A 26254-nucleotide genomic window follows, 5' to 3' on the forward strand; every position below is an offset into this window, starting at 1 on the left:
AAATTGGATGACTGTTCAATTGTAACTGATGAAGACATTGCTCCTGGGTAACAAGTAAAAACAATCTTGGACATGTGATCTTGAGAAAGATGAGACTGTGGAGGCTTGTTTGGCATCATCCTCCTTGCAGATTACCCAAAATGATAGCTCAGATGATGAAACTGCAGAAGATGTAACTTGTCCAAATCATTCTGAAGCCTTGGAGATGTTAGAGCAATTCACCTACTTCAAGAAACAAGAAAACATCTAACAAATTTTTAATATTAGAGTGTTTGCGAGATCATGCAGCCCAGAAGAACTTATCAAAATTGAAACACAAAAACATCTGTGAATTTTTAAATTGAACTTTTCAAGAATATAGTGAATACAGTATGTATTGTATTTTTTCAAGTATATTTTTAAAATTCCAATGAAGTTTTCTAAGTTCAGTGTTCTTTGTGATTTGGGTTATTCTATTACTGTATTCTACCATAAAAAGACTAATAAGTCTAAACTTTAAAATTAAGTAAGTAAAGATCAATTTATGTTTGACTATGGTAATTTTAGCATAGCTAAATTTAATTATTCCCATAATTTTAACAATACAGTAACACATATAAATTTGCTTGAAATATTGTCCTTTGTTTTTGTTAATAATTGTTATTCTATACTATACTGTATTAAGAAAGATTTTTTCAGTTGTTCAAATATAGCAACTGTAAACAATGCCAGTGTAAACAATCAAATGTTCTCTGGATAATCTGGATTATGCTGATCTAGACTGGGAGCAGTACTTTCAAGTCAGGATTAATTTACAAGTTTACTATACAATGTTTTATGTGAAAATTTGTGTCCTGTACATCGTATATAGAGTTTATTACCGTCTGAGCAATTAAGTTTCTATACCCCACATAAATCAGATCTATTGGGTTATTTGTGAGTTTTTATCACTAACTATTTATTTAGTTTTATTATTTTTTTAATTTGTTGGTACTGTTTTGTGTCACTAATATAGATAAGTGTAATGAATTCTTTATTGTCTTGTTCTTGCTTTTTTCTGAAATTTATATAGGAATTTGTCTATCAGTATTCTGATTAATTTGTCTCAGCAAAATATTTTATTATGATTAGTTCATTCTAGTAGTCTGTTTGTAAAAGTAGAATATACAGTACGGTAGCAAGTTTCTGAAAGCTGTATTTCAGCAGGTTGATTAGAGAAAAATGAGCTGACTTTTATCATAAATGTTCTATATAGAATGTGTTCTAGTAGTAAATCATTTAATAATCTGAAATTTAAACAGGAAACATATTAAAACAGAACCAATCTTGTTTTTGAAAATTTTCCATATGCGTATAAAATTTTCTCTCTTTCTTTAATAATGTTTTTTAACAAATATTCTGTAATGGTGATCTAAATTGATAAAAAATTAAGAATACATTTCCATATTTATAATTGTAAATAAGAAAAAGGTAATTTTTATAAACCTAAACCTTGTGCTGCAGATTGCACTAAAACCCCGGCCAAAACCTCTGTCACAAGTTGTGCAGGGAAGACTGCAGTCGGATCTGCACAAGGAGTGCGCGGCAATGGGGGAAAAGCCAAGCCTGAAGGGCGGCTTCCCACGAAGTCTGGAAAGACAGAATGCAGCGGTGCGGTGATCGATCCTGAGTGGGAAGTTGCCAGAGGGAAGCCTGCTGTGCAGCAGGTGAACACTGGGTTCGACGGTTTGGGGCGGATTGAGGAGATGCGGGCAGAATGGTCCAAAATCCCCTCTAAAAAGGGGTCAAGGATTGCATTGGAGATTCAACAATTAGTCGACTCCTACTTGAGTGAATGTGCGTTGCTGGTTTTGGGTCTGGCATTTAAATGTGAGGGACTCCAGGGTACCAACCTTGCCTTGAATTTGGTCATGTCATGGCTATCCGGCAAGGTTCACCAAGTAGTGGAGGGAGTTAGAGGCTTGAAGCCAGTGACAGGTGAAGCTCTTGGCGAGCTCCACAAGTCTATTAAACGGGTGGAGGAGAAGGTGAAAAAGCCTGTCTCCTTCACCGCAGTAACTGCACCTAAGCGGATTGGTCCACCACTGCCAGTCCAGGTGCCGACAGCCAAAATTAAGCAGGCCACTGTCAAGGTGGTCCCAATAAAACCTGGTCCGGGGGCTTCATCAGTAGCGATGGAGCAAACCCTTAAGAAGGTTCTGGACCCAATTAGAGAAAGGATCCAAGTCTCCCGGGTCACAAAAACAAGAGACCATGGCGTCATTTTGGAAGTCATACAGCCCGGACTTGGCTCCATCCGATTTTCACCTCTCTGCTCACATGAAACCTGGCTAGGAGGACAACATTTTGGCACAGACATCGAGCTGCAGACCAAAGTAGAAACATGGCTGAAAACACAGGCGGCTCCGTTCTATGACGAGGGTATTGGAAAGTTGGTACCACGCTATGACAAATGTCTAAATCGGAGTGGCAACTATGTAGAGAAATAGCGTAACTATGTAAGTACTTGTTACAAATAAAAAATTTTTTATTTTCACTGTGGTTTTAATTTCGTGACCGATCGGACCTTGAAAAGAAAATAACTCTCATAGACAAAGTAAAACAGCAGAAAAAAAGGACTGATATTTTGCAGTTTCATTGTACTTAAATAATTTTATTTTACTTACCTTAGATCTTCAATAAATTCATGTAAAATAGGCTTTGCATCAGACCAAATCTCATAAGCGGTATCAGATGCCTCATTCTTCATATAATCTGTCCAAAATTCAAATGTTTGTAGGACATAATTCCAGGCATAATTCCAAGATGTTTGGGCTGATGACTACAGAAAAAAAAGAAAAACATTACCTGATTTCTCTCATATTTATAGACACTCGACTGAAATCAATATAAATATCATAACGGTTATAGATTCATAGCAACCATAATGATATCTTCTTTTTTTTTCCTGTTTAGCCTCTGGTAACTACCGTTTAGATAATTCTTCAGAGGATGATATGTATGAGTGTAAATGAAGTGTAGTCTTGTACATTCTCAGTTCAACCATTCCTGAGATGTGTGGTTAATTGAAACCCAACCACCATAGAACACCGGTATCCACGATCTAGTATTCAAATTCGTGTAAAAATAACTGGCTTTACTAGGACTTGAACGCTGTAACTCTCGACTTCCCAATCAGCTCATTTGGGAAGACGCGTTAACCACTAGACCAACCCATAATGATATCAAATTTACATAAATTTTACACCAGACAAAAAATGAACAACAATTAATTTGTAAACAAGTCTAATGAAAATGTACAAGGTATAGCTATTAAATAACGAGGCTAAAGCTGTTACAGAAGAACTGCGCATGTGCCAAATTCATATGACCGACAGCTGTTTAGCATGAAACCTTCTCTTTCGATTGTTGTCACTCCAGTTTCTGTAGACATATTAGTCTGTCCGAAAAAATGATAAGTATTTTATTAGATCAAAGAATTGTAGTGAAATTTCATATGAAACTTGGAAAAACCAATGCTGAAACTTATCTTTTATTAAAAAAAAGTATATGGCAATGAATGTTTATCATGTGCATGGGTTTTGAGTGGTCTTAGACTAGTGGGTTTGGTATTATACTATCCACCTTATTCGCCTGACCTGGCGCCATGTGACTTTTTTCTGTTCCCCAAGATCAAATGCATTAAAAGGAACAAGATTTCAGACCATTGAAGCTGTGAAGGATGCAGCATGCATCATGAAAAAGCTCACAGAAGAAGACATCCAGCACTACTTCGAACAATGGAAAATTTGCACAGAGCATTGTAGGGATTGAGGAGGGGTGTATATTGAAGAGGATAATAACTAAATCTGCATAAATTTAAAATAAAATATTTTACAGCATTATTCTCATTATTTAAAAGCCACACCTTGTATTTTATTTAATGACCTATATTATAGAATACAAAATGATAACACACCAAAGTGACCGGAGTATAAGTTGCACCATTAAATTATTATCAGAAAAAAATGGAATCGGTAATCAATTACTGAAGAAAGTGTATGTTGTTTCTCTTTTTCAATCTCATTTAACTAATGAAATTTAATATAGAATGTTACTTCGACTAACATAATAAACATGAAACACTAGTTTAAATAACCGTACTGTAATTAGTAACTGATAAGATCTAAGAAATCCATCACATTAGTTTTACTTAGAGCATGGAATTTCTCTCAAATAAAATCATGCCTGAATCTGTAATTAGACAATAAGAAGTGAAGAAAATATACATTTGGCTTGTGTAACACAGATAATGAAAAAGAAAAACAGTCAGTAAAAATGAAAGCAACAAATCTGTATTTTTTTTTTAATTTTCAAATAGCACCTATTCTTTTAACCCGGTGCATAAAATTTTAAAAAATCATTTCTTAATAAAGTTAGTGTTTAGATAGAATATTACATCTTACTATGAATTAAGGTTATAAAATAAATATAAATATTACTTTTAGTTAAAGATCGATTTCATTTCATATAAATTATAAGTAAATCTGAAACATTTGAAAATGTAGGTTTTTAATATAATATCAACAATACAAATTTATTTTACAATGTAAGTAAATATTAAATTAAAGATTCTCTTTATATAATTATACAGTTTTAATAAATACACATAATTTAGGTGTTTATGTGAAGTCAGACAGTATATTTTACTTTTTTCCATGAAATTTATTTACTTTTTAATTACAAATAAATATATTTTCTTATACAAAAAATTCAGTTCTTAATTTTTGGGGAAAGTATTATGAATAAGATATAACTGGCACTTCAGTAACATACATATAATCTTTTGTGTCGTCCTATGTGCTGGTTCTATAACATACATGGAGTTACACTAATCTATTTAAAATTGCCACCCATTTAATCAAAATCCATCTACTTTTTTTTTATTTTACTACAGAAGCGCACACTATGATTTCTACTTTATTACCTGAGCATCAATTGGTGTAAGAATATTATTTTGTGATATAGCAATTCATTTGATTCAGCTTTTTGATACAATTTAGGTAACAAAAATATGCTTAATTTTTCAATTGTTTAATTATTCTTATCGTAAGATGACAGAAAAAATGAAACTTTAAATGTAATGCATTTCTAATCAAAAAATTTAAACTCCACCTTGCTAACAGAACACAAGTCACCCAATTTAACATTTCTCATCCTATTCTTTATTTCACCAAATTTACACAAAATACAGACACATATTATTTGCTTATTTTTACTTTGTGTCCATAATGAACAGTACAATTTGTAATTATTATGAATATTTAGCAGCTGAAGATGTTCAAGGAACTTCTAAGATAGTAATAATATGTATTCTGATCATAACTTTATGAACCTTGAAGAACAGTACTCTCCGATTTCACTTCCCATTATATTTAAAATTAAATTAAATTTAAAAAAATAAAAGCATTTAAAATAATAATACTCTTATGTAACACAAATTAATGTAATGTAATTAAGCTCTAAAAAAAAAAATATATATATATATATATATATATATTATTTAAATCAAGAATCTTTAATCATTAATAAGATAAATAATTGGGTTATACTACTTACTGCCAAATCATTTCTGATATCTGGACGCCACACCAGACTAGACTGTAACAATCTAGAATGGTTTAACCGTGAAAAAAATAATACATCATTTATAGAATCCTCTTCATAAACTCTCCATACTTTGAAAAGGGCATTTCTATGATCCTTATAAAACCCATCCATATGAAGTCTTTCAGATGCATCTGAAAAAGCAATTCCTAATTCAATTTTAACATCAAACGTATAAAATGAGTAATTAATTATAAAAATTATTACCTGTTTAAGATAACTTGAATAAGAGTTCTTTCAACTTGATATGAGTTCTTTTCTACAGAATATTACATAACGAAATACAAAACAGTCATAAATGATATGAGCAAAATAGATCATTATACTGTAATCCATACATTACTGGGTTTGAAAGAATCAGTTCTATGGCTCCAGCTAAAATAGTTAAGCGAATATTTTATAAGAGATTATATTTTTGTGTTAAATCTTAAATACCTTTCACGCAACATGCCTTACTTAGTGGTTATTCTACTATTTTTAACTTAGATTCATAAAAGTATCTGCAATAAATTTAAGAATGAATAACAAACTGATACATATCTTTCTAAAGGATATAATAAATGTTGACTGTGAATTACTGTTTATAGAAAGCAATACATACTGGCTCCTGCTATTCCAATAAACTAGTTGTTTAATTAACACATAACATATGGTTAATTGTGAATTGTTAAGGGATGTTGAGAAAATCTTTTTAATCTTGTTCCTCAGAGATCAAATGTTGGACCTTTTTATTTGCAAAATGAAATTAATTATAAAATTAATTTTTATTACAACATCCTGGGACCTACTATACATTTTTTTAGAAATAATTAAGATGAGATAAATGATGAGAAATTCAGTGGGAATCAAACCCAGGATCAGCTGAAGAGAAATCGCATCAAGTCCAAACAGTCAAATCTGCTCCTATACACCAATTATTTACATTTCTAAAATGTTTAAGATATAGAATGAATAGTGAAACAGATGACTTAGCAGATCTGGTTACAGTGACATGTTTAACATTCATTTTTCTACCTCTATTGTTTCATTACTGTTCAGGGTTTTTCACAAGTCCATGAAGTATTTAAAATAACTAATAAATTATGAAACAAATACCAAATTGTAGAACATTAAAATTTTCAAATTATTGTTAAAGAAACTAAATACAGGAAGTTGCTATGGTTTCCCACTACGCAGCAGTAGTAGCAAAGATGATATAGAATTTACAAGAGAAGACATATACAACAAGTATTAGAATACATGAAGATTAAGTCCATTGTGACAGTACATGATGATTCGAGCAGAATTATAGAATAATCCACCTGTGTACAACAGTACCATGAAGCAAAATGAAAAATTTTAGGATGAAGGCTGCCTGCATACCACTCCTCAAACAGGATCTCCAGGCGCAAGTGAAGAGACATCATCTTAAAAAAGCTTATACGAGCAGGCCCTGCAAATCTGTAACATGGGCGAGCTTAGAGCTTAGCATTTGTAGCTAACAGTCTGATGAATTATAAAAGACTGAAGGATAAATTGTACAAGCTTCATCCAGTGCAGGTTCTTAGTATGGATGATAAATAAATGTGATTTTATTTCTGCATCAAAGTGATACAAAAATCAGAGGTTAACAGTTTAGTACTTTTAATTATCTTTAGCAATTATTTGGGTTTTAGGGCTGTAAATTACAAGTGTAAACATGGAGAACTGAAATCCCAGCATGGTTACTGAACTTATGCAAAGCTTACCCAAGGCGAATGTGTTTAATACTAATTTAAAGTCAAGATGTACAACCCATTTCCCTTTCCAGAGTCTACCATCACAGAGACATTGGACTTGGGTATGCTGGAAAACTGGATAATACTGTAGCTTAATAAAGCCAAGGAATATAAAACCTATAACAAGATGGCTATCCATCTTATAATCACAATTACCTTGAAGAAAACTTGTCACAGTTTTGGAAGCTGCATGTATGTTGTAAAGAGTCAATAAAAAGACTGCCCTGATCACTATACTGTGATTTTCAAACTGACATCCAATTTTATTTATTGGAATTCATGAAGTTGTTTTTATGCCCTTATCCCTCCTAGTGGAACTGGAAACCTTTTCACTGTTGTTAATACTGACTGACCATGACATTTTCACACAAATATAGGATAAAACGGAGCACTGTCTAGATATCTGCTGCACCTTCAAAGGTAGATATACTAAACATCTTTAATATGTAAAAAAATATTTGAATAATTTTCCCTATTATAGTATAACACAATTTAAAATATGTTCCCTAATTTGTTAATAGTAATTATTTTAAATGTTTAACAGACTTACATATAACCCATTAGATTATAAAAATAAAGTTTCTTAATGATATATTAATTTTAGGGAAACTGGGTCCTACATGTTTACACTAATAGTCTTAAATCTATACGATACATTATCCTACTATACTCATCACACTAGTATTCAAATTCATTTAAATGGAATTGTATCTTTACTTAAATAAGATCTTGCTTTATACCTGATCTTAAATAAGATCAATGATGATGCAAATCATTTGCTTAAGTACATGAGACATTAAAAAATTTATAAAAAGTAGCTATTAATATTTTGACTTATATATGAATGTATTTGCAGAATTGATTTGCCTTAAATGGAACACATTTAAATACATATTAGGCAACATTACTTGTAATTCAATTCATGTTCACTCATGTTTTGTTTTAATCAAATTTAATAAAACTTTTCTGTGTAGTTGTTTAAAACAATTTTAACTAATCTTTAAATAAAATACTCTTTCTCAATAATAATGACAAAATTTCAGATAAAATCGTGATCGATTGTGTATAAGCTGTCTAGTCAATCAACGATTATGTATTGAGTAGAATGCATGTTGCATAATACACAATACATTATTATGTCTGTTTTTTTTTTTTTTGTTTCAATGCTTATTTTTTTAAAGTTCTAATTTGCCATTTACTGCCTACCTCTATCTATATAAATGTAAAAAATAAAACAAAGCTGCATGCATATGGTACAGTAGAATACTACTTGAATGTATTTATAACTCTTTGCTGAAAAGTTGTGTAATACAGAAGATAAATTTAGAATATGAATGAGCATGAATTGAAGGATGACTGCAATGGAGATGAATTAATTAAAACTATAAGGTGACATGATCAGATACAAGGATGTTAAGTCGAGAAGAAGAATGAAAGTAAAAAGAACAACTGAGGAGAGCACTGAGTGGAAACAACTGACTTGGTACAGGAATAAAATGAGAATGAGTAAGAGCTGTTTGGCAAAGAAAGTTTTTAGCAGAAGCAACTACAAGAAAGTTGAAGAGGTTGGTCCAGAATATGTAAAAGAAAAGAGAACATGTATTGATGGAGAGAAAAGGAACAGAAGAATAAAATTGGGGGAAAAGTAGAGAGCAAGAAAAGAGGTATAGGGTTGTAAACACCCACCATAAGTATGTAAAATAAAGATTCTAAAAGAAAATATTTTACCAATTTTTCATTTTAAAAAAATCTCACTTTCTAAGCCACTATAAATCATATAAAATAAAAAGATGGAGGTTAATAATTTTCACAAAATTATCTGTTTTGATCAGCCAGGGTGATAATAGATATTTTTCAACCAGTGATCAATACTACAACGCCCCTTGTGCAGTAATCAGAATAAGTCAATATCACTTACAAATTTCATTGGAAATATACCTTGATAGTTCCCCTCAAGCTATGCTCTTGTTCATCAGCAATTATTTGTAATATATATTTTTTTTTTTTCTAATGTATGTTATTTTAAATAAACCTATAGAGAAAAAATAGTCTCCTTTACCTGGTGTGAAATTGATAACAAGCTGCGTTTCTTTTTTAGGAATATCAAAATCAAAATTACCAGTAACTTTTATATCTTTTCCTTTAATCACACTTCCGCTAGCTCTACATACACCATTACGATAGAAATATTTTCCTTTAAGAGAAGCTAAATCTCGCAGTGATTCACGCTGTAAATTTAAAAAAATAAAAACACTTTCTCAATACACAAAAACCAAAAATTCCTACAAATTTAAAAAATAACATTGTAATATCACTATATATATTTTTTTTTTTTCAGTCATTTGACCGATTTGAAGCAGCTCTCCAAGATTCCTTATCTGGTGCCAATTTTTCCCATTTACCTGTCCCTCCAATATTACAGCAACTGTCATTCCAGGTTGCCTTAATATGTAGCCTACAAGTCTGTCTCTTCTTTTAACTATACTTTTCCAAATGTTTCTTTCTTCATAATTTGCCGCAACACCTCTTCATGTGTCAGTTTATCCACCCATCTGATTTTTAACAATCTCCACAAATAGCAAAATAAAACTATTCTGTTTCAAAATAAAACATAACAAAGTTATATGAGATCCAATAATTCAATACAGTTTCACTTACATGTACTCTAATGTGTACCTAGCTAACAAGTAGAAGTATACACTTCTGATAAGGCATAAATAAAATCTAATCATAGAAAGAAGCAAACCAAAATAATGAGTAAAATGAAAATTTTTATAAAACTGAATAAAGCTTTATTTACTTCTTGTATTAAAATATATAAAGAAGGACAATCACAATACTATTTAACAATAGCAACTGAATCTATTCTAAGAAATAGTTGGTTATTAAAATTATATAAAAGTGTCCACACTTGTATTTATATCTTCTTTGAATTTCTAGCCATGATACATGAAAAATGGTTACAAATATTTCAGTAATAATTAGCATTCTTATTCACTTACTTGTAATGATACTGTGAATAACAAACACACATACACACACATCACAAACAGGAAGAAAATATAAAAGGTGACTCATATAGATAGGTGACTCAGTTATACACCTTAAACCACAATCCTCTACATAACTAATACATATCATTCTGTATAACACTCTCAAAACTAATAAAAACAGTTATTTATACCAAAACATTGTTTATAAATTTGTTAGCTTCACTATCATCAGTAAATCAGTTATGGAATTATTTGTTTTTTTATTTACAAGTTTATTTATTGTAGTAAATTGTTTTTATTAATTACATAAATTAGAACCAAAAAATTCACTATAAACAAAGAAAAACATAACATGGCAAAACAATAATGTAACAAATGTTACAAATATGAGTACAACTTGAAAAAGTAAGTGTACTCATTCACAAGTGTATGTCTACAACAATCGGTCAACATTTTAAGTAATTTATTCTTCTGTTATAATCTTAACAATGAAAGCAAAAAGAAACCACCTCATTTTAAAAATCCAATCCTGGTCTTAAAAATACAAATGAACAGATCGATGACAAGGTTTACAGATCATAGATGTCAAAACACTAATTTTAATACAATACCTAAGCAAATGCAAATTTAAGTCTATCAATCATTAGTAAAGTATAATATCAGCAACTTTAAGTCTACCTGTCATTAGTAAAATATAATATCAGCAAGAGTCTTAACTCCTTTAATGCAGAATAAGAGTGTCTCATTTTCCCGAAATAATGCTGAAAATTTAAAGATTTCTGTTTATCAGCATACAAGTGCAGAACCTCATCTTAATGTTCTACCTACCTACATCAACACTGCCTAAATTTGTTTCTTAATCCAGATTATCCAAATTAAATCCTTGTATTAGATTATTAAAAACTAAACTGTACCAGCTATTAATGAAACAGTGCATTCTTTCGTGAACATATGAGGTTTGTTCAAAAGAAACCAACTTTTGAAATTTTTAAATAGTATGCCTATATAGTGATATTTGCTATTCCACTAGTAGTAATATAATATGTAGCATAATTATTAAAAAATAGTGTTCTGTTTACCATATCAATCTATACTGTTTCATTCCTATTCTGCATAAATATAAGTAAGGCTGTCTTTCATGCTTGAGGAGATATTCTGCATAAAGATAACAATGGTTCTTGGAGAACAATGTATTTATGTGATATTTTGTTTTAAAATTGTGCAAAACGTTTATAGAAACCTTGAAAATGCTGCAAAAAACTTATGGAGAAGAATACATCAGTCAAATACGATGTTATAATTTGTATCAGTGTTTAAAGTCAACTATGCCAAAGTCACTCAAATGTGAGATAATGTTGATTGTCTTTTTTTGAATAGAATGGTGTCATTTATAATGAACATACCCCACACTATGATAAAATTAAGAGTTTTATTTAGAAGTAATGGAGCATTCTGTCTTATATCATATCATCTTACACATGCATGAACTGTACTCTTTTAACATAAACAGGAATTTTTTATATCTTTTCAAACATGAACTGGGAACAAGAGGATTGAAAGGGATTAATACTGATCAAATTAACTGAAGGGGATGTTTATCAAGAAAATAGGAGAATGCAAAAATGTGCTAATATTAGGTTCATTAACTACAGAATTTGTGGAAGAAAATCATTGTACATAATCCATTTAACTTAAAAATTGTCCAAACTTTAAAAATGTAACACTGTTGTAATGTAACACTGTGAACAGTGTTACATTACAACAATAAGCCATTACAGACATTTGGTTTGATAAAAAAATACATGGAATTTTAATTTTTCTCAAAAAACCTTTATTTATTCATCAATATTGATTTTGTCACCTTCAAAGTACTCCCCTCAGATATTATCAATTTTGTGCCAGCATTTTCTCCAATCTTTGAAGTACCTCTGGAAAGCAATTTTTAGTATGGCGTTTAGCTCCTTCAGTGATTCTGCCATTATCTCCTTAATGTTGGCAAAATGTCGTCTTTCATGGTTCTTTTCACTTAAGGAAATGGAGGAAGTCACAGAGGGACATATCCAGCAAAAACATTGGCCTTAGTTTTGACATCATACCCATACACCCATGTTTCATCACCAATTATGACCCATTTGAACACTTTACTTTATTCAGCAACTTCTGAGCAATGTTCATTCGGCACTGCTTTTGCTTGAAATTCAACAATCTTTGCTCCCACTTGTTTCATGCCCAAAATATCTGAAAAAATTGTTTGGCTTGAGCCAAATGATATGCCAACATCATCACAACCTCTCTGATAGCGATTCGGCAATTATCCATAATCATTTTCTTCACTTTTTCAATGTTGTCATTGGTTGCTGATGTGCTGGGACAATCAGGGAGCTCATCATCCTCAACATCTTCACAGTCCTCTTGGAAATGTTTATACCACTTGTAAATGTTTGTTTTATTCATAGAAGAATCGCCAAAAGCAACATTCAGCATTTCCAATGCAGTGCTGCACTTTATTTCATTTTTAAAGCAAAATAAATTTAATGCAAATTCTTCATTCCATATTTTCCACAAGTTAAAAATCACCAACTACACCAAAACACATTAACCTTTTCAACAGACCAATAAACTAAGCATCCAGTATGGGTATCAATGTAAAAATACGTTAGGGACAAGTATACCAACACAACAAAAAAAAAGTGACAATTTGACTTATACAGCCTGGGAAATTTTGCATATTTTTTAATCAAACCTCATATCTTTATTTAACTGATAGCTGCCAAGATTTTTTTTTCATTAAAACAATGTTTATTAATATTAGGCTTATTTTTTCATAAAATAATTTTAATGTTTCAAGATTATTTCTATAATTTTCATTGTTATACCATAATTTTATACCATTTTACACCATAATTTTTTTATTAAATTGAAGAATATTTATTCTTTATAAATACATAACACAATGTAAAGCAAATAGTACTACTATAATTAAAAACTACTTAATTTTTAAAATGACAAAATTCATCCTTAAATGAGCTTATTATGCAAGATGTGAATTGTAATATTCAAATGAATATTTATGTGAAAATTTACAATTCAGTTTATGAATCCTTGATAATGCTTTTGAGTGGACTCTCATAACTAGCCTACATAACTTAACACACTGTGTTAAGGTTGATTATTATTTAAGAAAAAAATAAACACTTTTTTTTATTCTGATACAATGCATACCAACAACTCTACAAATATAAATAAATTTTTTATTATCATTTTTTGGTATTAAAAAACAACCCGAATATGATTACAAATGAAATTACAATTTTTTAACAAATTTCTATTTCCATATTCCATGCACAAGCTTCAAGCTTATGTGGCAATATCATCCAGCAAAAAAAAAATTCAATTTAGGTTTAAACTTCCACTTTTCATCTTTCAAAAATAGCATCACTACCACTACTAATACTAGTACAATAATCTAAATAGGGTAAAACTGTAAAATTACATTTGTACACTTCTTGGAATGAATTGTTTTACCACATTGTACTATAATTGTACCTATTTACAAATCCAAGTGTACTATATGAAAACTAAAATATCAATTTTAATTTTAATCCACTCTGTATAATGAGAGTGAAAACATCTTTATATTTTTACATAAAAAGTATTATATTTGTAATATAATACCTTTTATATAGTATTCCAAAATAAGAAAAGTTAATGTACTTATTTATCTATTTTGAAAACTCTTATTATATACTTTACACACACAAGTCAGAATATGTGTTCATATGGTCAGTATGTAAGAGTTAATTTTGTATCTAATGCTTCAGGATGTTCATTTTAAATGTCATATTTTGTTTAAAAAAAAGAACTCCAATATAAAAGTAATAACCCAAATGTAGCAGTCTGCTTTACTAGATGGTATCATTCAATCTGTAATTCACATATGCAGCATTGTGTTACTTATTTATCCATAGAGTCCTAGGCACTTTTTTTTTAAACAGTTGATAAAATGGTTTCCAAATAATCTTACATATCAAACACATAAATAATATAGATGTAGACCACAGAATTTCTAACATAATGATGACGTCTATGAATAGCAGGAGAGCAGAACTCTACAGATGAATCTGCACTTAGATGGTATTCATTTAACAGTATCATGATTCTACTTATATTAACAATTAGATATTTTAAACATTTTTTCGATCAGATAAATGTTCTCATTCAAATGTGATCAAATTATATTAAAATAATAATGTGGATAAATGGCATTATAGACAATACCTCTAACTCCACCTCCTTATTGTGTTTATTGTATCTCAAATGAGCATTCCAGAACTGAAGTGGTAGATAAGAACGACTGTAAGACATATTTTTTACAACTTCAAATGCAACTCTATCATGTCTGAGTACCCCAAGCATTGACACGTTTACTCTAAAATCAAATATGAATAACAACTTAAATAATACAAACTTAAATTTCAAAACAAAATATGGAATGTTCTATATACTTGCAGAAGGAATATAACATTAAAATAATTGTACAGTTTTCAAAATCACTGAAATCAATATTTACAAAATTTTAACTACACTATCTTATATAACCATGAAAACAAAACTATTAATTTTCATAAATATACACATGTACTTCTCTGTAAACTGGTGTGTATATCTCCACTATTAAATAAGATGAAATTACATTTACCAGCTTAATTAAAACACTAGAGAAAAATGTATCCTTACCTTTGTATGATTTTAATAGTTGATAACACAAAATGAACACTAAGGCAATTATTGATTTCATGATATACAAGTAAACAACTTCATCAATTTAAAGTACCTAGCAGGTAATACTTATAATTCGGCTGTATAACTAGCTGGTAACTAAGTTATTACTAGGTAGTAACTTGTAAAATTACTAGTTATTCAAGGTTTCAAATCCCCTGTTAAACAATAACTCCTCTCAACAGCAGTTTTTCTATGAAATTCAAAGCAGTGCTTAAGAAGGTTGTACCGTAAGTATATTTATAATATATTAAAGTGTATTTCTACCAATACTAATATTCATAAATAAACTGCCAAATAGAGTAATTGGACAGAACTCATCAAATGAGAGATATCTTTTAATCCTTAAATCTTCTGTGTTCATTTTTTTTATTATAACTTATTAGATCCAGTAATAAAAAAGTTGCATCTAATCAATGGCTGGGTGTAGTGAAATTTTATTGCAGTAATGGGATTCAGAATGTAAAATAAATATAGCATCATACCTTATTATACCATCAATAATAAACTCTTAGTTTGTTTTAAGTTTGAATTTAGGCATATGAGTATAAATATATTTTTTTAAATATTTGAACTTCTATGTATTATACATTGTTCTACCGCTGCATATACAATTGCAACAATCACATTTAATTTCATATATTTAACTCAAATTTATTTTCCTTATTACTGAATTACTTTATTATGATTTTATTTCATCTGAAAGCTGTATAGTATTTTCTTATCATATACATATAATTTTATTAACTTCATTATCTGTATAATTATGTATTACTTATATTTTCTTCCATTATTTTGAGTTATACCTTTCTGTTAATTTTTTTTAAATATTATCTATACAGCCTTTTTCATTAGCCATGAGTCATAAAACCATAAAATTTAGTTAACTTGATTAGAAGCAATCCTTTTTACAAGACTACCCAAAAAGGAGTGTAATATATTTAGGGTGTATGTTTGTATATATGTATGTTTGTTTATTTGTATGTCACCATAGCAGCTTAACGGCCAAACCAATTTAGATGTATGACCCCACGTTGGAATCCTTATGTTACCGGGATTGTCATTAGCTATTTAAATATGTATATAAATAAGTACTAGTGGAGATTTGCCAATTGAAGTACAAACTTTAATGAACTGTGAACTGTAAGCCTCTATCACTGTGTTAGCTGGGATTGAACTGAATGATTCAAATCAATCAAATGAATAATATTACAAAAATAATACAACTAAATTTACGTTAAATAAAATAAAAAATTACTAAATAAATTTAAAAAACTTCTGTATAATAATAATGGGCTTTCCGTGGAGACTGCGTGTGAGGCTAGACTGATGAGATGATGCAAGCACCTTGTGCAAGACTAAACTAATCGTCACCATCAACTAGTAACAAAGGAGTTGCCCCTGGGGCGCTGTTTTGGAGGTGAAATGGGGTGCTCTTATAATATATCTACAAACAATCATCTGATTTTAAAAATTCAAATGGGGTATTTGCCAGTATAATACAAATTCACAATGGAACCAAACCAGAATAAAAATTAACTGATGTACTGTGAAAAATCAAGTAGCCTGCACTATGCTGAGACCAGATTGAGCCTGACAAGCTCTCATAAGGGTAAGTTTGATGACAGTATGATTAGAAGTAATGCTGTCAGCATCGCATTGAGGATCAAGCCCACTATTGTCGAATTTGATGCTTTAGGGGGACAGGACAAAACGGAACTGTATATGCTCCCTCTAATATTGTACCGGACTGTGATGGTGGATAAACTACATGGGACTACCCTAGAGCTACCCTAGATAGAGCTGTTGTAGGTCTAAACACTCACATCTTTGCCAAGGCCAGGCCTACATAGCACTGAGTTGCATGAGACAGTTGGAGAGTTTAGCCATTAGTTGTTTGGAACCCAGAAAATTGCTGTATGATCTGCAGGATAAAAAGTCTCTCAAGGAACTAAAATCACTTGAGAAATCTGTAAGTTTAGATGGGTGTACACCAATTAAATAAATAAATTGAAAAATATCAGTATGTTTTATACATTATATCCATAAGTTTCCAAATTGTGAATTTTTATTGATGATCGCTAAAAAGTATTAAATAATAAAAACAATTATAAAAATTAAAAAACATGACTTCCAAAAAATAAACAAATAAATTGAACTAAAAAAAACGACAATAATTCAAGCTAAAAAAAGAAAACAAGGTATAGAAATAAAGGACTACATATCATTATGCACCCATTATTTTATTTAATTAAATACTGCATAACGATATTTAGTCCATTATTTCCACACCTTGTTTTCATTTTTTTCAGGTAATTTTATTTTTTGGGCAATCATGTTTTTTAATTTTTATAACTGTTTTTATTATTTACACTGAATATTTTTATTTTTTTTTATCACATTAATTTGAAGAACAACAAAGCCACAGATGTTTGAAGAATTGAAGGATGTTTCCCAATTAAATCCTGTTTTACTATTCAACTAAGGTTGTTGTTTATTAATATTGTTAATCAATAAAGTACAATTGATACTAAGTTTAAATTATTTTAAAAATCAATTATGAACTCACTAATAGGGTTATAAAACAGAATTCACCAACTGGGAGATATTTGATCACATTCTGTATAATCACTGCTGATAATATATGCAAAAGAAACTAGATGCAAAATGTCATTTTAAATTTTAATTAGGAATCATGACTGAAATTGGTCTAAGGATCAAAAGACATTCCTCCATTTGGTAAGTTCTAATTTACTACTCTATTATGCAGTTCATAAATTGACACTAATAATAAAGAAAGAGTGGATATCATTTTTAAATTATTGAAAAAGGATTTAAGTAATACTATTATATATATATATATCCTTATATATATAAATCCTTATCCTTAATCCTTACTTAATCCTTACTTAATCCTATATATATATATATATATATATACATACGTAAAAATCATTAATTTAAAAATATTAATATTTTTAGAAGGATAAATTTTGATCGGTTTTGTATATTCCGTATATTAAACTTTTAAACTTACCCTTTCAAAAATACATAAAATTTTGTTTCTTTAAAATAAGCACTATCAAAAGAAAACAAAAATTTATCCATAGATAAATTTTATACAATCTCTAAACAAAATATTTTTATAAGAACATAAACTCCGAGTTTAGTAAAATGATAAAAGTAATTTTAAGTTTTCCTTCATTACAAATAATTCTTTCAGTATTTTTAATTTCAATCTTTAAATTCACTATCGTTATTTAACTAAATCTACTGAAATTTGAATATACACAGCACTGATTCTTTCACCATTTAATGTCCTGCTATAGAAAAATGGATAAATTTATTTTAAGTGTTACTAACAAGAGGGAATCTACAGTTCTAATAATTTTCCTACATAAGTTTGCCTGCATGTCAACTGGTCTTTAAAGGATTAATTGTTAAATAATTACCAAAGTTGTTTATTACACTTACCGAGAAGAAGGATGAGTAGTGTATGCCTCAAATGTATACTGCTTTGAAGAAGGGGTTGATCTATCCATCATAACGCTTGATATAGAAAGTTTTTTCTTTTTGTCAGTAGAATACTCTAATGTTGATTTTAAATTATAAAATTCAATATCACTTCGACTGAATTCACCACTTAAAGACAAATTCTTCTTAAATGTAGGATGATATACCATAAGTTGAGCATAGTATAATGGATGCTTGTTAATTTTATTTGGACTCTTACTGGCCATCAACAAATCTTTTACATCCAAATTCTTATAATTATAATCTCTTGATAACTCAAACCAATTAAAAGAAGCTCTGATTTCTTTTGCCTTTGGAAATAAGCTTTCTGTATCATTAGATATAATACCAACATTTGAAATCAATGATTTCTCAGCTAACTCATAATCACCGAACAGTGAGAAGTTTCGCAATGGATATGCGATATTCAATTCCACATTATTTCCAGAACTAGACTCCTAAAACATAAAAATACATTATAAAAAATGAAATTAACACACATTTTTATGAATCTTTTACAGAAATATTAATCAAAATTCATTATTCAAATAATGTAATCTACTCTAACATAGAACAAATGAGATAACTGCAACAATAACTGATTACAACAACAGACTAGCACAGTAACTGCAACATCAAAATAGGTTGTACATACATGAAATTAGCTAAAACATGAACACAAAATAATTTTTGCAATAAGATTATTTTTTCATCAGCAATATCGCTGTATTTACAATACCTATTTACATTCAACCATCTCTTATTTTTTTATTAATTAAAAATCTGAAAGATTAGGCTAGCTTTTTGAAGATCTGATTATTCCGTATCAAAATAGAGATGTTTTATTGATATTCAATCAAGAAACCGGATGAGAAAACTATAGAACATTACTCCATAAATTTTTACACATAAAAAAAAGACAGAAAGATAAAAAGTGGCAAATGAATACAGTTTTCTCTAACTAGGTGGTCATACAAGTCAGGTCAATAATCATTTATTTTTATGACATAGTTCTAATAAGTGTAAATAAATAAATAACTGGGGAACCAATAAAAATCTAAGCACTTCTGTTAATCATGTTGCTTCATTAGCAAACATCAAATAAATATCATGTTTGCCACTGTTAAAAAAATGTGTTATAAAATGAAGGACTTGGTTCAAGCTGTAATGCAGAAGGTGCCCTAACCTGAAGCAATCTCAGCCTCTTGAGTAACCATTTGAATGAATTATTCACCGGATGAATTAAACTACCTAAATGGAAATATGCATAAAGTTGTTTTGGTGTACGTCTCAGGTAGATATAACATTGTTAACCGTGTGAATAGTATCCATCTTGTTCCAATAGCTGTAATTAAAAACCAACAGCAAGCAGAGAAAATATACCCGCTTTGGAAATTTACAGAAACTGGTATATAGACATGAATTTGCCCATTGACATTTGATACATTTAATACTCATCAATTTCAGGAAGTTACTCCCTCAAATATGACATGTTGTTGACCAAGCTGTAAGGGTGTAGCTTGCCACTGTAAATGTAATTAATATGTTGGCGGCAGTATTTTTTTTTAATGTGTGAGATTTTCATGTGTTGCAAGTCCCTGCTGTCCAGTCTTCATGTTTCCGCCGTAGCATATATCTTGTAAACTTTCGCCTCTTCTAATGCTATCTGTCAGTCACTGATAGAATTTGTGTCACAGCAGTGTTATGTCTATACAAATGTCTACCTTGTTTAGGCTCCAATCGTACCAATCCTATATGTCCAATATCAAACCAAAGTGAAAGTAAATTTTACCTCTTTAACAACTACCCAGGACCTGTATCACACAGAAGAGAAGTCGACGGGTAAAATAGGACACTAGATTGTAAATGCTCGTAGAGGACATATGTAATCAGTATCTCAACCAATGTTAGTAAAACTTAGAATGAAGTTTATATTACTGCCAATTCAAAAACCTTATAATTGTGAAGGGAAATCTTTTAGTTCACTTATTAATATTTACTACTATTGATTGTAAGCAAGTATCCCTGGTTAATACATTCATTTTTTCAGTTTACATAATGTTTTTATATGTTATTATCCTAGCTATTAATATTATGTTCTATTTGCTGAACTCAAGCTATTCAGATTAATCTCTATCAGCAACTCACTAAAAAAAGTCTGAAACAGATTTTACTCATTACGCATTTGCTTTTATTTTTTTTATTAACAATGCTCAGTTTCAATAATTATAAAAATGATTTCAATCCATCTTATCACATTACTGTTGATGTGAAATATATTATTTATTTTACATAAACAAATGATGACATACCAAACAAATGATGATATAGAGCAATTATTGTGAACAAGATGTATAAGCTCTATAGGAACATTAATTTCAACAGAATACTTACTTTGTCACGACTAAGAAGTAACAAACGATATTTTGCCCAGACTTTAGGTTTTAATATTAGTTGTCCATAAGTTTCTAAGATTTTTTTATATCCACGTTTAAATACTAATGATAACTTCCTGACAGTATGCACAGCTAAAACAAAAGATATAATTAAAAATATCATCATTATAAAATATATATATATATTAATTTCAAAAGCATAAACAAAATTAGGCAAAACCCACCAAAGTACAGAATCAATAAGAACTCTTATACCTTATCTTATTACTTTTTTCTTTTTCCTTTTTTATAAATCAAAAGCGCTTTTGAGGAATTTCCTCATCATCAGTTGATTAAAATTGAAATTTGATTGCACATTAAAAACATTAATAAAATATTTAATACAATATTATCCATACATGACATAATGTAAGTAATCAAATTATTAATTAGAATAATTAAATCTTGAATTTTAAAACATTAAAGTAATGTTTTTAAATTTTTACAAACACGTAAAAATTTTTTTTCATATTTGTGGCCAGCCACTAAATACAGCACTGTACTAATATGATATGATATAACCTTTACCTAATATTAACAAAAGTGCTGCTATCTATAGCAGCTTTGATAAGAGTATCATTATCAAATTCTGTCTGCAGATTGATGAAGCTGAATTTCTGTCTATATTTATATGTATGATATTTTTCAAAATTGTCCAGTTTTTTATTATCATTTTCTTTTGTGTCTTCAATTATTTCTAAATTAGTTTCTAAGTTAGTAATAGAATGTTTATTCACTATTAGATTGTCAGCAGCATTAGAAAAAACAATTTTTTGTTTATATAATATCTAAAATGTTCTGCAATCTTACTTTAAAAGATTTATTAGTCTTCCGAATGTAAATTTCATCACATTCATTACATTTTATTTTATATATGCCACACTAACTATTAAAATTATTATTTTTGTAGTTATGGTTTTTTAAATGTCTTATTGCATGGCTGTAGGGTTTATTTGCTAGTTTATATCTTTCATCGTTATAAACATTAATAAAATTTTCAATAACAATATTATTAGCATATGAGTATTTTATATAGATATTACCAAGGTAAATCAAATAAAAACAGGATTTTATGTTTTTTAAAAATGTATTTATTGAAGAATAAAAGGAAAATATAATTTATTTTTCTATAAAGTTTCCTACTTTAGAAATACATTTTTCTCAAGTAGAAAGTTTTTATCACAGCATCATAGAATGAAGCTGGTTGCGTCAGGAGCCAATTGCACACGAATCCCTCCACGCCCTCGTCATCTTCAAATCGTTGCCCTCCTAGAGCTTCTTTAAGCGGCCCAAACAAATGAAAATCCAGGGCGATAAGTCCGGACTGTAGGGAGAATGATCAAGTTGAGTCCAGTGCATTTCTTCTAATTCTGAGACCATTAGAGCTGAAGTATGGGGCCTGGCGTTGTCATGGAGGAGGATGGCCTCTTGAATCGGTTAGTCTCATCTTTTGCGGCGATATGCAGTCCTCACCTCTTTCAACAACTTGCAATAGTAAGCAACATTGATTCATAGATCTAAGTATTTTATCAATTATTTTGGAAGTAAAGTAACAAGATGCACATTTAAAGTTAATTAATGGGCACATTGGGTTACCTTGCTTATGCATTTTAGGAAGACCAGTAAGTTTCAGGGCAAATGGTTTGAATGGATACAATCTAATGTGATACTTCAATTTATTATTTGCTCCTTGTTATTTTATTGCCAAAATAATTGATAAAATACTTAGATCTAAGATTAATTTACCATATAAATATAATATAAAAAATGGGTATGATTTGGTTAACAAATTAAATAATTTGACAATAAATAAAAATACTAGAATGATACGTTATGACATAACCAATATATACCCTAATATTCCTATAGATCATACAATTTACATAATAAAAAATAAACTGAGAAATAATAATGAGAACCCAAAATTTATTGATAATTTTCTCACCATTATTACAAACATATGTCAACAGAACTATTTTGAATTTAATACGTATATTATATACAAGAGAATACTTTACTGATGGCGTTTTCTTTATAGGCTATTATGTCTGAAATTTATTTGCAGGAATTCGAAAATAAGATAGTTTATGGTATTACTCATATATATATAATTCTATTATGGGTTTGATATGTTGATAATCCCATTAAAGTCCATCAGGGCTAGGAACAGGAAGGTGGTGTAGCGACTGGAATCATCACAAGGCAGGTGTCTTCCCCTACAGGGGTTGGGATGACATGCTGATGACATTTTGGTTATCTTTGAACCTGCTACAAATGATGAACATCTTATAATATTAAAAAATTCAACTCCTATCATGACAATTTAAAATTTACATTTGAAACAGAAAAATTTGAGTTTTTTATACGTTAAAATTGAAATCAACAAAAAGAATCATATTATAATGTCAGTATATAGAAAACATAGAGCAAGTATAATAACTATTAATAGAAAATCTAATTATCCATGATCTCACAAAATTAATATATTTACAAATATGTTAAACAGAGCGATACATTATACACAGAACAACAGGAAAAAATTAGATCCAGAAACAAACATTATAAAGAGTATTGCAGTAAAAAATGGATATAAAGTTTCATTAATTGATAATATTTATAAAAAACAAAATTTAAATTCTAAAAATGTAACAACATTGAAGCCTAAATAAAACACACAGCATTGATAATATCTATATAAAATACTCATATGCTAATAATATTGTTATTGAAAATTTTATTAATGTTTATAACGATGAAAGATATAAACTAGCAAATAAACCCTACAGCCATGCAATAAGACATTTAAAAAACCATAACTACAAAAATAATAATTTTAATAGTTAGTATGGCATATATAAAATAAAATGTAATGAATGTGATGAAATTTACATTCGGAAGACTAATAGATCTTTTAAAGTAAGATTGCAAAACATTTTAGATATTATATATACAAAAAATTGTTTTTTCTAATGCTGCTGACCATCTAATAGTGAATAAACATTCTATTACTAACTTAGAAACTAATTTAGAAATAATTGAAGACACAAAAGAAAATGATAATAAAAAACTGGACAATTTTGAAAAATATCATACATATAAATATAGACAGAAATTCAGCTTCATCAATCTGCAGACAGCATTTGATAATGATACTTTTATCAAAACTACTATAGAGAGCAGCAATTTTATTAATACTAGGTAAAGGTTATATCAATCATATCATTAGTACAGTGCTGTATTTAGTGGCTGCCCACAAACATGTAAAAAAATTTTAATGTTTTAATATTAAAGGTTTAATTATTTTAATTAATAATTTGACTACAATATTATGTCAAGTACGGATAATATTATGTTAAATATTTTATTAATGTTTTTAATGTGTAATCAAATTTCAATTTTAATCAACTGAGGATGAGGAAATTCCTCAAAAGTGCTTTTGATTTATAAAAAAAGAAAAAGAAAAATAATAAGATAAGGTATAAGAGCTCTTACTGATTCTGTACTTTGGTGGGTTGTGCTGAATTTTGTTTATGCTTTTGATATTAATTGGTACAAAGTAAGATACGGACAAAAAAAAGAATTTATTTTACTAAATTAATATATTAATTTATCAAATATAGATTCAGCTTACTAAACTAACCAACTACTCACCTAAATTACCTTAAAGTTAATTTGTATGATAATCCTTCCACACAATCACTACTGTCTAACCACAGGAAAAAAGGATATGAAAATTTAATACCTACCATTAATTTTAATGTTTTCTTCATTTTTAGACTTCTCAACATGTAGTTCACCAATAAACTTATGAGTTGTATTATGTAATTTAAAAATTTCTGCTTTCTTTTTGTCCTTTAAACACAAAAATAAAATTCAATTACAAAAAAAAGTTAATGATAAAAACAATAACAAGCTGTATAATTGTCTGACAAATGATTAACTATAAATTTTACATAAGATGAACAGAATTTAAAACATAAACATTTAGGAAGAAGCTAATACTGTGTGATGAACAGGAAGAGGCTTATTTAGGGTTATTAATAATACTTTTTGCTGTCTTCCATAAATACTTTTTTCTTTCATCAATTATTTTTCAAAAAAATTGAATATGAAAGATAAAATAAATAAGAAAGAAAGAGAAAAAAGTTGAAAAATTATCACATAATGATGTGTCTGATTGTTTACTATATTTTCATAAATGCTGTGAAGCACAAAATGCAGTCTAATCAATATCCATTTAAAATGTCTAAAGCTGACACGTGAAATTTTATAATAAAATAAAATAAATATGATAATAATTAAATATGATTTTAATTAATAAAAGTAAATCTTTCAAAAAGCAATGTGAATAAAATTATCTTTTAACTGCAACAGGAAATTATGCCATACTTATGAGGCTTAAAAGTATAATATTATGAATAGAACTCCATTTTTATACTTAAAAAAAAATATGCCATTTTATGTTGAACAGTATTCTGATAATCCTACAAGAAGTATTAAAACTAAAAAATGTAGCTAGAAAATTCAGAAAGACAAGCAAAGACAATTGACAACAAGAAATATTAAGGTTCTATAATTTTAATGTATAACTGTAATTAAACACTACAACTAAGGTGTAACAGAGATTTCACATCATATTTTTTAGTAATTCTATTAACTGAAATGAAAAAAGGGCCTTCATTATGTTACCATTTTTAGAATAATACAAATTATGTTTCTTGGCACATTTATCACTGTAATCTTAAAAAAACTGTAAAAATCTTAAAAGATAAACATTAATCGACAGTTCAAGTATTCTTTCTTTAATCAACTACTTCCTTGCATTTCATTACAGTATAAGAAAAAAGAATATTTTTCTTAAATCAGACAAATTTTATCTAAATGTTCATGTTCAACATAAATTATCATCTTTATTATTGTAATTATTTTTAATTAAAGTATCATTTTTCAACTGAATCTGCTCATTTTTAATGATTCTGCTTAATTTTTAAATAAATATATATATATATATATATATGATATCTCCAGTCTTCCTCAATGATATTTACTTTTATTATTTCAGTTTTCTACTATACTGTAAATAAATACAGTAAAACATATAGCTTGGACAAATGATATGATTATAAAGAGATTAATCAAATTATAGTTAGGG

At 28.8% G+C, this 26254-nt stretch overlaps 1 protein-coding gene across 3 annotated transcripts in view; it reads right to left on the bottom strand.

Annotated features, from left to right (window-relative positions):
• The window catches only part of Apoltp (Apolipoprotein lipid transfer particle), a 262249-nt gene that overhangs the window by 81418 nt on the left and 154577 nt on the right, over positions 1-26254 (bottom strand). For all 3 annotated transcript variants that reach the window (XM_075363702.1, XM_075363703.1, XM_075363701.1), the window contains 7 exons: positions 24849-24954; positions 21062-21195; positions 18629-19125; positions 14654-14804; positions 9442-9610; positions 5578-5759; positions 2646-2800 (listed from right to left, as the gene is read on the bottom strand). In XM_075363702.1, coding sequence (XP_075219817.1) covers positions 2646-2800; positions 5578-5759; positions 9442-9610; positions 14654-14804; positions 18629-19125; positions 21062-21195; positions 24849-24954 — 1394 coding nt within the window. The remainder of the gene's footprint in view (positions 1-2645; positions 2801-5577; positions 5760-9441; positions 9611-14653; positions 14805-18628; positions 19126-21061; positions 21196-24848; positions 24955-26254) is intronic.

Source organism: Lycorma delicatula, chromosome 4 (assembly GCF_047948215.1).
Source record: "Lycorma delicatula isolate Av1 chromosome 4, ASM4794821v1, whole genome shotgun sequence".
Classification (NCBI taxonomy): domain Eukaryota; kingdom Metazoa; phylum Arthropoda; class Insecta; order Hemiptera; family Fulgoridae; genus Lycorma; species Lycorma delicatula.